Source organism: Typha angustifolia, chromosome 15 (genome assembly GCF_048772165.1).
Source record: "Typha angustifolia cultivar Huaian chromosome 15, ASM4877216v1, whole genome shotgun sequence".
In the NCBI taxonomy this organism is placed as follows: Eukaryota; Viridiplantae; Streptophyta; class Magnoliopsida; order Poales; family Typhaceae; genus Typha; species Typha angustifolia.
In genome coordinates, this window is record NC_133253.1 from 12,240,001 (window position 1) to 12,251,835 (window position 11,835).

Sequence of the window (11,835 nt, forward strand, 5' to 3'; positions counted from 1 at the left end):
ATAACTTCCTTTTGCACATGTAGATATCGATACGACCTCACGTTCGCCGATGGTCCGTCGTTTTCCTTGGTGGCAACTCCTTTGGCTCCTTAAACAATCCAGCAAATTTATCTAATAAATTAGACAAATCAATTGTGGTACCTAGACTCATTATGGACTCATCTCCTGGTTGTCCTAACTGAAGAAGACAGGCCAAATCACTCACACAAGGTAGCCCCACCATCAACTGTATCGCTGAAATCAACGGAGACCAAACGCCATTAAGTCGCACATCTTTGTTTCCTTGCTTAAATTTCATCCACATACTCTGGAAATCAAAAGTGATAAATTCCAAGCTCTACAACCACTAAGTGCCAAGGACAATGTCCGCTTCTAGCAGCGCCAATGGATACAAATCCACAATGATGTCGTGTCCTTGCATCCGTATACCAACCCGGCGACACAAGCTCTCCACCCGAAGTTTCATGCCGTCTCCTATAGCAATGTCAAACCCCGCAATCAGTTCAGCATCCAAGCCCAACTTCCTTACTAACCTCTCGTCTAGAAAGTTGTGTATTCCCGAAATTGATGTGAATGTGCACATAATGCTTTCTAACGAGTTCATCCACCCGTAATGCCCTCGGCGCAAAAGTACCAGAATATGCATGTATCGATATTTCAGCTTGGATATCTTCCTTCGAGCCCTCCTCCACAACCTCATCATGGACCTCCTCTGAACACTCCATCACAAACAACCTTATCGTCCTCCTCAAGACCGTCGATGAGCATCACACTCCCGATCGGTTTAGAACACCGATGACCGGGGGTGAAACGTTCATCGCATCAAAAACAAAAGCCCTTCGCTCTTCGCTCCTCCATCTAAGCAGGTGAGAGAGTTCAAACGGAGGGTCTTGTGCCTCCTCTAACATTAGAAGGTCTCAAAGGTAATTGTGCTCTAGTACTAGCAGCCGCTGTCTTTGAACCCGCAGAATTTTCAGCCGGCGTTCTAGGCGCAAATCGCCCATTTCGGTTACCCCAACTTGTTTTCGCTGCCATCTTGAGAGCCTTATGCTTTTGCTTCATTCTCACGGCCTTCTAAAATGCTTTCTCAAGAGTAGTAGGACAGAGAGCACGAACATCCTTTAAGTGCCAATCCTCTTCATCGACGAAGCGCACCGGTGCCGCACGACTCTCAGGTTCTACTACTACCGGTCTTGGTTTGTAAATTGGAGGTGGGGGATGATGTGTAGAAATAGGTAAAAGAGAATCATTGACATTAACATGTCATACCTGAATCTATGGGGTATCGGTTCGGTGTGGTCCTACCGCTGGTCCTTCTTGAGGCACCAATCTTCGTCGAGGAGATGACGAAGCCAATCAGTTCGTGATATATTCTTTTAAAGCATTATGATCTTTCTACATTGCGTCCACCCTATGCAGTAATATTTGGAACATGGCTTCAAGTTCATCCGCCAAGCCCATGTTCACACCCATAGATGATTGACTCAATCTTATCGTGACCACCCCAAAGGAATCGGCCTCACGGTTAGGATTATTGTGAATTGAGTCTTCCCTTGTCGGTATGTTCTTCATTGATCTCCTTATTGATGTCATCTTCCTTATTTCCACCATTAATAGAGGTCTGAGGTTCACCGAGCTCTAATAACAATGATAGGACGGCTACGAAACGATCCTTTCAAATCTGGATTGATTGCAAGAAGCAGTCCGCACAACCGAGGAAAAATATTCACCAAATATTCTCCCGTAATCAGAAAATTATAAAACCAAGTTGGATCGATCCGTAGCACCCTGATCTATGATTTTTATATTTATGACATTCACAGATTCAAACTGCAACTGGGACAAAATCACGATATAGTGCGGATAATAGTGGTGGTGACGGGTGAAGTGGATGATACTGTTATGGATGATAATGGAGATGAGGGTAGATAGTTGATGTTTTTTAAAAAATAAAGACAAAGAGGAAGAAGTGATCGAAACCCCCAAGGATGAGGGAGATTAAAAGTTAGGAGAGACCTTGCCAACAGTAGAGATGGCTGGTTGGTGAAGAGGGAGGAAGGAGATTAGAGTAGAAAGACTAGAGAGAAAATAGAAGAGGCAATAAACCAATATTCATTAAGCATAATGATTTTGACTGCCATCACACCTTTATAGAGGCTAGCCAATAAGCCAAAATATCAATTATTAACCCTATTTCTAGTGGACTCTTGCCGACCGCGTTTGAATGCACAAAAAGCGTTCTCTGTCGATGTAAACTAATGCAGGCGTTCGAATGCACATTTCTCGTTCTCTATTTTTGCGAACTGATGCAGGCGTTGGCAAAGACATTCGAACACGACCTATAAAAAATTTATTTTAATAAAAATAAATAGCTAATGCAATAGAAAAATACTCTAACAAGGTGTATCACATTGGTCTCCTCGAGCCTTCCAATCAGGTTGCCCTCCTTATGAGGATTCCGTTGATGTCTTGTGGGAGAACCCTCGTGGCCGAGATCATCGAAATGGTGGCCATGAAGATTGGGATTCATCGCAATCAAAACACTCTGGCCAACAAGTCCCTCCCTCCGTTCTTCCCTTGACTCTATTTACCTTTTGACTTGGTTCTTCGCAGACTTCCAACCGCTAGAGAGTGGCAGTGATGGTGGTCACCCTAACTTCCTTCGAATGAGAAAGGGGAGCTCCACCAAAACCAGAGTTGGATTCAAATTAGGTGAGTTCAATGATTGAGGCAAGGAAGGCTCAACCCGTGATGATAGTATTAGGTGGGCTGCGAGCTAGCCGAAGCCCAAACTAATATTATTTGGGGCCTTGGCACAGCCTGCATTAACTAAGTGTATGGGCTAGCCCAAGTCCTTGGCTTCAAATCAGTTCAAATTTAATTTATTTTACTCTTAAAATTTTGTTAATTATTAAATCAAAATATAAATTTGTTTATAAATAAAGGTGATGATTTTTCCTCGCACCATAATTATTTATTTGAGTTATTTTGCTTCACATAAGTTTTTATTTATCTCGTATTTGTAGAAAAAATGTATATACTATTATGCCATAAAGTATCATGTTATCTTCATACATTATCAATCTTCTTGCAATATTACGTAATGCATTGTTATCCTTTGTACAAAGTTGCAAGTATATTAATCATGAATAGTTAAGCAGAACATAAATTATGATATGAATCATATGATAAGATTAGAGAACATTCTTAGTATAGATCGCTTCGCGCAACTTTTCATGGTGACTCGAGTTTATCTGTAAGTGTAGGGAATATTTTTTTTTTATATCACTACGGTGATTTTCTTATGTGATTTTGGCAGAGTAAGATAATAGTACCAAGCTAGATTAAAAAACTTTCTATGATGACTCTAATCTCTCTCAATGATTAGAGAAAAAAAAAACATAGTGTGTTTATCACTTAGTAATACCTCAATGTTATCTCGATTGTTACTTATAATTGATGTGGATCCATGAGCACAGACCTAGAAAGGTAAATAGGACAATTATTTGAGACTAAGAGGTTTCGTACAATAATATTTGAGCATGTTTTGTTACTTGCATTATCATTACTCCTGCTTTATTTTAATATCATGAGCTTGCTTAATTTTATATTAGATATTACCTGTGTATTATGAATTCTTGAGCTTAAATTTTGAATCATGCTTTTAGATTATGATTTATATAGAATAGATTCCCCCACTGAACTAAAATTGTTATCTCATAAAACTCTCTTAATATTTTCATATGGTGATTAGCATAACGAATGAACGTGGTGCACTGGCACCTCTTTACCTCCAATTAGGACTTTGGTTTTCCCTTTTGTCACATTCGTTATTTTAAGATTATTTTGGAAGGCATTGATTGCCTAGTACTAAAAACTTATTACCTCGATAAATTTTATTAATTGACTTGGAGTTCTTAATTTATATTTAGTTCTTTTATTTGTTTTGATTTTGAGAATTAATGTTAAAGCTTCATGTATCTCAAGCTATTAGGGTACATAGCTGGTCATGATTTTCAATTTCGAGTTGTGACAAATAATGTGATACCCTAGTAAGAGTATGGGCCCTTATTGTATTCATAAGACAAATTAGGATTAAGGTCAAACTATATGCTCAATCATATTTGCTCCACTCATACAACTATCAAATGTGTCTTATTGCAAGAAAGCTATGACAAAACCATCATATAATTGTGACACTAACAACAATTAGATTTATCCTAAAGTCAAAGATAGCAAACAACAAACTGACAAGCATAACCAAAAAGGATTATAATAAACCCCCACGATCTACTCAAAAATTTAAAATCAAGATTTATGATTTATCTACCTGCTTGAGCAAGTTCCTTTAATTCAATCTGCTCGCGGAGATCTGCCGCTCGATTAACCTTTTCTTCCACAAGATGAAAAAAACTTGTAATGATGAGATAGAATATTTCTTTCTATGAAGCTAGTCAACAAGTTCTAATGAAGAAGTTAAACTCAATCATCTCGGCAACAATGTGAGAACAAGTATTAAGCATTTAGATTAAGCAAGATGCAAAACTGCAAAAGACAGTAAAACTCCAGTTTCATCCAATCAATCAAGCATGTGGAATGCATAAAAAGGAGCATAGCTACTAAATGTAGTGTCGAGTCTACTTATATGCTATAATATCTATTCAAGATCTTCTCATTGTGACAAACTATATGTCATGCAAACTTCTTAAAACAGAAATCAAGAAGAAATCTTAACAGCACAAGGTAGCAAATTGAAACTATTTTTCTTACTACCTTGAAAAATAACATAGGAATCTCTGACAAATAATTTCCACATGTAAAATGGAGACTAAGAGTAAGGTCTTTTGAAATTCCTATAAGTAAAATAAATAATTAGTATGGAATAAAGATTCCATTGAGAGGTAATCTAACTAGGGATATCCTTAACTTGGCAGCTAATATTTACAGCCAATGTCACTCACATCTCTTTATGAATCTACTAAATTTTCTTCTTCTTTTTTGTTTGTGTTTTCTTCTTTTTGTCAGTTGTAAATGCTCTTTTGTCTTCACCCTTTTGTCTTCTAGGACTTCTCGTATTTCTTAATTTCATAAAAAATTGATTTTCTTAGCCACTAGAAGATAAAGAAAATCTCTCGTTCTAAAACTCTTGTCAAATGACTTTCTTTTAAGCAAAATGAATATCTTTATCCTGGTATGTGATTAAATTATTCCATCCTTTTAGATTAGGTTCCATCATTTATTAGAAGAATTACTTTCTTACCATCACATTTAAAATAAGAAATAAGCCTACCAGCGTTAACCACATTCATGTTATCAGGCCATAGAGGACATAAGAGGCAATGATAGCTATGCCAATAGCACTTGCCATGTCGTGCCACCATCAGCAAGGCACGTACCAGTCGGTGCAAGGCGTGCCAATTGGCACGCCCCACCGTGCCAGTAACACACCCTTGTGTGCTGGTGGCACGTACGCAATTATAATGTTTTTAATAATTTTTTTAGAATATTTAAAAATATTTTTCGGCCTTCGATATGTCAATCTTTAATTTTTAGTTTTAAAAATTTAGAACCTACATTATAATATTTTATCTTTAGATTATTTTTATAAATAACATATTTCATAAAGATAAAGCAACAGATAAATATAAATATTATTCAACATATACTATGATTGAAAACATTCATTAAAACTAATAATAATGATTAAACACTCCATAATATAATTGAACGCATAATATTAATTGATAATAATTTAATAATTAAAATTAATATCTAATTGAATATAAAATGATGAGCAGGATCAAAGACTTCATTTATCGACACAGAATAATACGATAATGGCTCCACATAGCACAATGACAAACACGCGACCGTGCTGGTTCGACACGACTCGGCATAGGTCGGCATAAGGGTGTGTCAACCAACTAGCGTGCTATTACTGGCACAACCATCATTTATAAGAGGTATCTACACCCTCAAAAGGAAAGAAGGCATGCCAAGAAGTCACATGATATCTGTTCTAGTAACCGGCAAATATGATTCGATCCAAAAAGTTTTGGCTTAACGGAATGGCAGTTTTGTCCACCAACCCACTCTACAAGGCTGAAAATACAATTCAAGTTTGAATTCATTATTCCTATTGTAAGGTGATGCTATTTAAAATTTGAGAGTGACCTCAAAATTTGGTAAGTTCAACCAAGTCATATGGAATTCAAGTCTGTTCAAGACTACAAGGTTTCTCATCCACCCATTATCAAAAACAGGATGGATATATCTTATGCTGGTGGTTATTGTTTTGTGTTCAGTAAATAAAGAAAAGTGATGCTTTCTTCTTCTTCATTAGCATGAAGCATCGCTTGGTGTGAGGTCAACCTTTTGATGTGATTCCAGTGAGTTGGATATCCACTTTTCTCTAGTCTCTTCCTCTCACTTGCTTTTCCTTTTCACTCTTCTTGTTGCCATAACCATTGTTTTCTGCAAACGATCCCTACTTGTCCTTGTTTTAAGGCTTTCAAAATAGATTTCAATGCCTATAAGCCCTAATTCTTATACCTGCCCTTAGGCCCTACATCTAAACACTAAACCTAAACCTACTTGATCTGTGAAGCGTAAAATCCCTACCACAGCCCACTTCTGTGGCCCTAAAGCACTGAACTACCTTCTTTGTTGTAGGAAATCTGCAACTAGTACAGTAACAACCCTTTTCAGCTCCTAAAATTTTTCCTTTAATTGTTGTTTTAGTTCTACATGCTGCATGGCTTCTTCATGTATCCAATCCCTTCCTTGTAATTATCCTACATTAACTTCAGGATCATTGTTTATGGTTCTACATCAAACATTCTCATGGAATTCCATAATTCAATATGGCAGGAAATATTATACAACATATTTACATCGACTAGAATGAACAAAGTTTATTTAAGCTCAAGCACTAGAAAGGAATCTAAACAAATGGAAGGAAACATACTTCTATTTCCAGATTCCACTGGGCTGTTGCAAGTGATTTTGCTAGCTCAGCATTCATAACCTGAAATTATATAGTTAGGCAACAAAAACAAAGATAACTTTGACGCTGACTAAGCTTAAAACAGCAGAACAAGAAATCACAGCAAAAATCATAAGTTAAAAGCACCTCAATCTTGGCCAATCGAGCAAGCGCTTCCATTCTGGTACTGTTGTGTTTTTGTTTCTCTATCTCTACAGCCTCCATGGTTTCGATCATACTACTCTGCAACTCTGAAGCCTGATTGGACCAAAAATGTAGAAATGATTATGAAACAAAGCTTCATAGTTTGCAGATCTCACAACCTTGAAATAAAGATGTTTCCTAGACACCATAGAGAAGGAAAACAATGACACTTTTTTCTTTGTCAAATATGATAATTCTATGGCAAATCTTAACTAATGTCAGTAATTGACTACAAAACTTGCCCAATCTCTCCAAAGAACCTTCCGGCAGCAATTCATATATGATGTAGACTATAATGCTAATCCAAGAACAAAATGAAACAAGAATATCTCAATATCCATTATAAACAGCAGGCCTAGACTTCCTATATGATAATAATTTTGGCCGTAAAATTAAGAAGCAAATCACTGAACTTGGTATGAAACATAAATGAAGTCACACAAAGGTTTTTGAGAACATGAACATCCGTATGATTGGATTGGTCATTCATCTTTGTGCAGTAGTACACTCACAACAACACAACCTCTCCAAGGAATGCTGAAGTCATCCAATTCATATATTTATGGGAAGCAAATAGGAGTGATATGTCACACAGCTTATGGTCTCCACCTTATTTATTCATGGCATCCTAGATTTCCTCTCCAACAAATTCACAAAGGAAAATATGCTAATTTCTAACCAAATTATTCTTTATAAATTAAAAGTTGGCTACATATTGACCAGTACTTCCAAGAGTTATGGATGCATCAAAATTAACTAATTGAAATCCATTATATTTTGGTTATTGTAGAATGAGAGATTCTAAGAAATAGTAGGTGGCATTTGGAATGAGTGTAGCAATTCCCTTAAATTAGTTTAGTGAACACTAAACTAGTGTAGTTATCAAACATTAGATTACGGTAATATGGGTTTAGTGGCAACCTACTTAAACCCATTCTCCTCTCTTCTCTTCTTAACATTTACCAACAAAGTCCAATTACTATTTTGCCCTTAAAAAGATATCACTTCAATTAAAAATCATTTCAATCAGTCTTTCCTTCTCTCTCCTCTCTCTCTTCTCTTCTCTTCTCTTCTCATTCATCTACTATAAAGAATATTTTGGTTACTTGATATAAAATATCTCTCAAACCCACTAATTTTCTGTCACATCAAATGTAATAACTACACCATTTTCTAGTTTAAAACCAAACGCCTAAATTTCCTAAACCTATTTAAGATAACTTTTCTAGTTCAAAAACTGAGAGTAATTATTCTAGTTTTGGAGCTAAACTCAATCCAAATGGACCCTAGATATGTTACTAATTGGATGGTTCAAACCTTAAACTACTTTGGGGATCACATTCTTGCGCTAATCTTAATTCACATTAATACCTATAATCATTAGTAGTAAACTTAACAAAATTATCGGATTAAATAAATATGACATACTTCTACTTATGTTGGCCCTTTGTTATTTTATATTGAGGCATTTAAGAATTACTGTTATCTAGGATATAGAATCAGGAGGCACAAATAATACAGTACATGTTAGAAGTGAACTCCATTAATAGCACATAACTATAAATTTAAAATAAGAAACATACAGACGAATCCAAATGTTTAACAGTAAATTTATTATGTTCTCTGGCTCTAATCAAGATTATGAATATTAAAATGCAAATCAAAGACGAAGCCTTGGAAATGCATCCAATCTGACGGCAAATTGTCACTGACAGAACTTCCTATACAAGATCACTAAATTGATAGATGATGAGGTATCATCATCATACCTCTAATCAATTATATGGCTTTGGATATTTTATTCACTGTTCAAGTCATGTGTTTTCTTTTCCCTTAAGCACTTCAATTAACAACGACTCAAACCTAATTAACCAAATAACTCATAGATAGAAATTATACTTCTTCCACACCTTTGAAGAATAATATGGTAAGTTCAGAATCATAGACTCAGAGGAATGCTGAAGTCATCCCAACTCATACATTATTAATGGCAAGTAGGATTAGGATGTCACAGAGCTCATGATCACGGCCTTGAAATTTGCATCAACATAGACTGCCTCTCCAACCGAATAGCAAACAAGAATATGCTAATGTCTAACCATTTAAATATTTATATTAAAAGTTGGTGCCATTTTGACATGTCCTTCCAAGAGCTACGGATGCATAAAATTACAACTAAATCGAAATCCATTTCATTTTGATTGTTGTAGAATGAAAAAATCTGAGAAACACAGATATTCTATTAAAATTACAACTAAATCGAAATTCATTTCATTTTATTTGAAGGCATTTAAGAATTATTAATCATTCAGGATTTAGAATCAGGGGCGTAATATGGTCCATATAAGAAGTAAATTCCCTTACTAACACACAACTTTAAAACAAACATTCCAATTGAAAAATAGATTCTGTAAAAGGCTGAGATACATGGAAACAACAATGTGAACAGAACTTCAACAGAAAATTCTATTATGTGATAAAATATCTTTCAAATTCGGTTGTTTCAATTATCTCAATTTAGTTGCTAGTATTCGTGGCATGCATAGAGAATACGGAAGTTTTAGCATCAACACTTGACTCAAACAAGATAACCAAGAAAAAAGTGGTCAGAACATAAAAGAATTCCCACCTCCTGTGCCTGCTTCTTCTCTCTCTCCTTCAGCATCTTCTCTAAGCTCTCCATCTCACCCTCTAATTTTGCGACAATGTCCTCGCGTTCCTTAATAGCCTTAGCAGCAGCAGCTGCCATCATCTGCACCCGCCGCTGCCTCCTTTCCTCCCTCCTCTGTCTCTCATCCTCTGAATCTGTCGTCGAGCCCGTGTCACTTCCCGAATCAGCATCGCTGCCCGAAGAAGAACTTTTGGCCTTCTCCCTCTTACGGATCACTACTCCAGATTTCTGCCTCTTCTCTCCCTCGATACCATCAACCACGTTTGGGGTCTCCTCCGGACCACCAATAGAACCAACGTGTTCATTGTTCTTCGAATTCAAATACGATAAGCCAGATGACGAGGACTCGTCCTCCTTCGGGCTCTTACTTCCCTCACCTTCTCTTGGAACAATGTCCGGCCTTCTCCGACTCCTCGCTGCCACGATTGCATAAGTTCTTCCAATCCCCTTCCGAGGTGTCAGGAAGGGGATCGCGGCCTTCTTCGAACCCCCATCGGAGCGCGGCGACGCCAAATCGATTGGCTTGGAGGAGCTGAGGAGCTCGGTCCAGTCACCATCATCGGCGACGGCGGATAGGGAACTGCTCGACGAGCGACGAGGTGCTGAAGAGGGCTCAGCAAGGGGGGGCGGTGGAGGGGATGGTCTCTTGGAAGGGAGTTGGTGCTTGAGAGGGGGAGCGGGATCGATCCGCTTAGGGATATCCTCGCCCAATGCATCGGAAGAGGGGTCAGGCCGCTCGGTCTTGCCTAGCGACTCGGCGGCTTGCTGATCGATCTGGTGGTAGTAGAAGAGGTTAGTTAGTTAGTGAGATGGGTGGAGGGAAGAGTCGGGGTATTGATGTATAAGGGGTGAGAGGGTAGACTTGCCTGTTGGAGCAAAGTTTCTGCGACCTTCAGCTTGGAGGAGATCCAACCCGCCATGGCTGGGTCGAATTTCTTCCGCTGTGCCAAATATCGCTTTGCGAGGTTCAGATGTTATATATCGTTTGGCAGTGCGAGTAGGACAGTTTGGTGATAAATCACGTCGCCTCGAAGTTTTGTTTTCGGTTTCTTTTGCACCGAGGTTTCTTCAAATTTTTTTTTTTTTCATACTCGAATATAGCTGCCCAGTTAATAACATTAAATAAAAAATTATTTGATCATTTTGTTTCTTCTTAATTAAAGAATGAAATAGGATTTCTGCTTTGGGATATTGGTCTGTCATCATCTTTTTATACTCTTTTTATTTCATTGAACTTGTGCTTCCCTAAAATTTCATCAAAAGATGTTCTTCGTCATCGTTGAGCAAGCCATATCTTCCGCTCTATTTTTTCGACTAGTTATTTTCATTTTCACTATAGATAATGTTCTATAATTTAGTATTTTTAATGTATGTATAAAGGTGTTAATATTAACATTTAGTAGTATTATTTAGTTATTTTGCAATGTTTTGATGATATTCTTTATTTTTCTATTATATTTTAGTTAGAGTTTGTCGTCTTTGTCCACATTCCGTATTAAAAAGTTTTCTAGAATTTATGGGACTATTTATTAAGAAAGCCATTTTAATTTTATGGACCATTTAATTAAGTTTTTATTTTTTTCAATTAATAATATTAGGAAAAATAGCTTGTACAGTTATATATGCATTTTAGGGATTATTAGTGAATATGGGAATATATAAATAGTTATAATGTACTTTTGTTATTAAATTATTAAAGTTTATTAACACAATTTCATCCTTGTTATTTTAATTTCATAATTTATTGATAACATACGTCTTTATTATTTTGATTTCACAGTTTATTGACAATATTTGTCCTTATTTTTTTGTTTCACAATTATTGACAAAGATTGTTATTTTGGTATAAATGTTTATTGATAACATTCGTGTTTATTGTTTGCATTTTAATTACCAAATGAGACGTATATTATGTATGATGTACACTTATATACCTACTAGCTATTTGAAATCTTTTACTCTTATGATTTGTGCA

At 36.5% G+C, this 11,835-nt stretch overlaps 1 protein-coding gene across 1 annotated transcript in view; it reads right to left on the reverse strand.

Moving 5' to 3' along the window:
• The window catches only part of LOC140777549 (golgin candidate 2), a 39,910-nt gene extending 29,115 nt beyond the window's left edge, over window positions 1-10,795 (reverse strand). The window contains exons 1-5 of the mRNA XM_073121733.1: window positions 10,727-10,795; window positions 9,819-10,634; window positions 7,133-7,243; window positions 6,968-7,027; window positions 4,331-4,388 (exon numbers count right to left, since the gene is read on the reverse strand). Coding sequence (XP_072977834.1) covers window positions 4,331-4,388; window positions 6,968-7,027; window positions 7,133-7,243; window positions 9,819-10,634; window positions 10,727-10,780 — 1,099 coding nt within the window. The 5' untranslated portion in view covers window positions 10,781-10,795. The remainder of the gene's footprint in view (window positions 1-4,330; window positions 4,389-6,967; window positions 7,028-7,132; window positions 7,244-9,818; window positions 10,635-10,726) is intronic.
• Window positions 10,796-11,835: the final 1,040 nt, after the last annotated feature.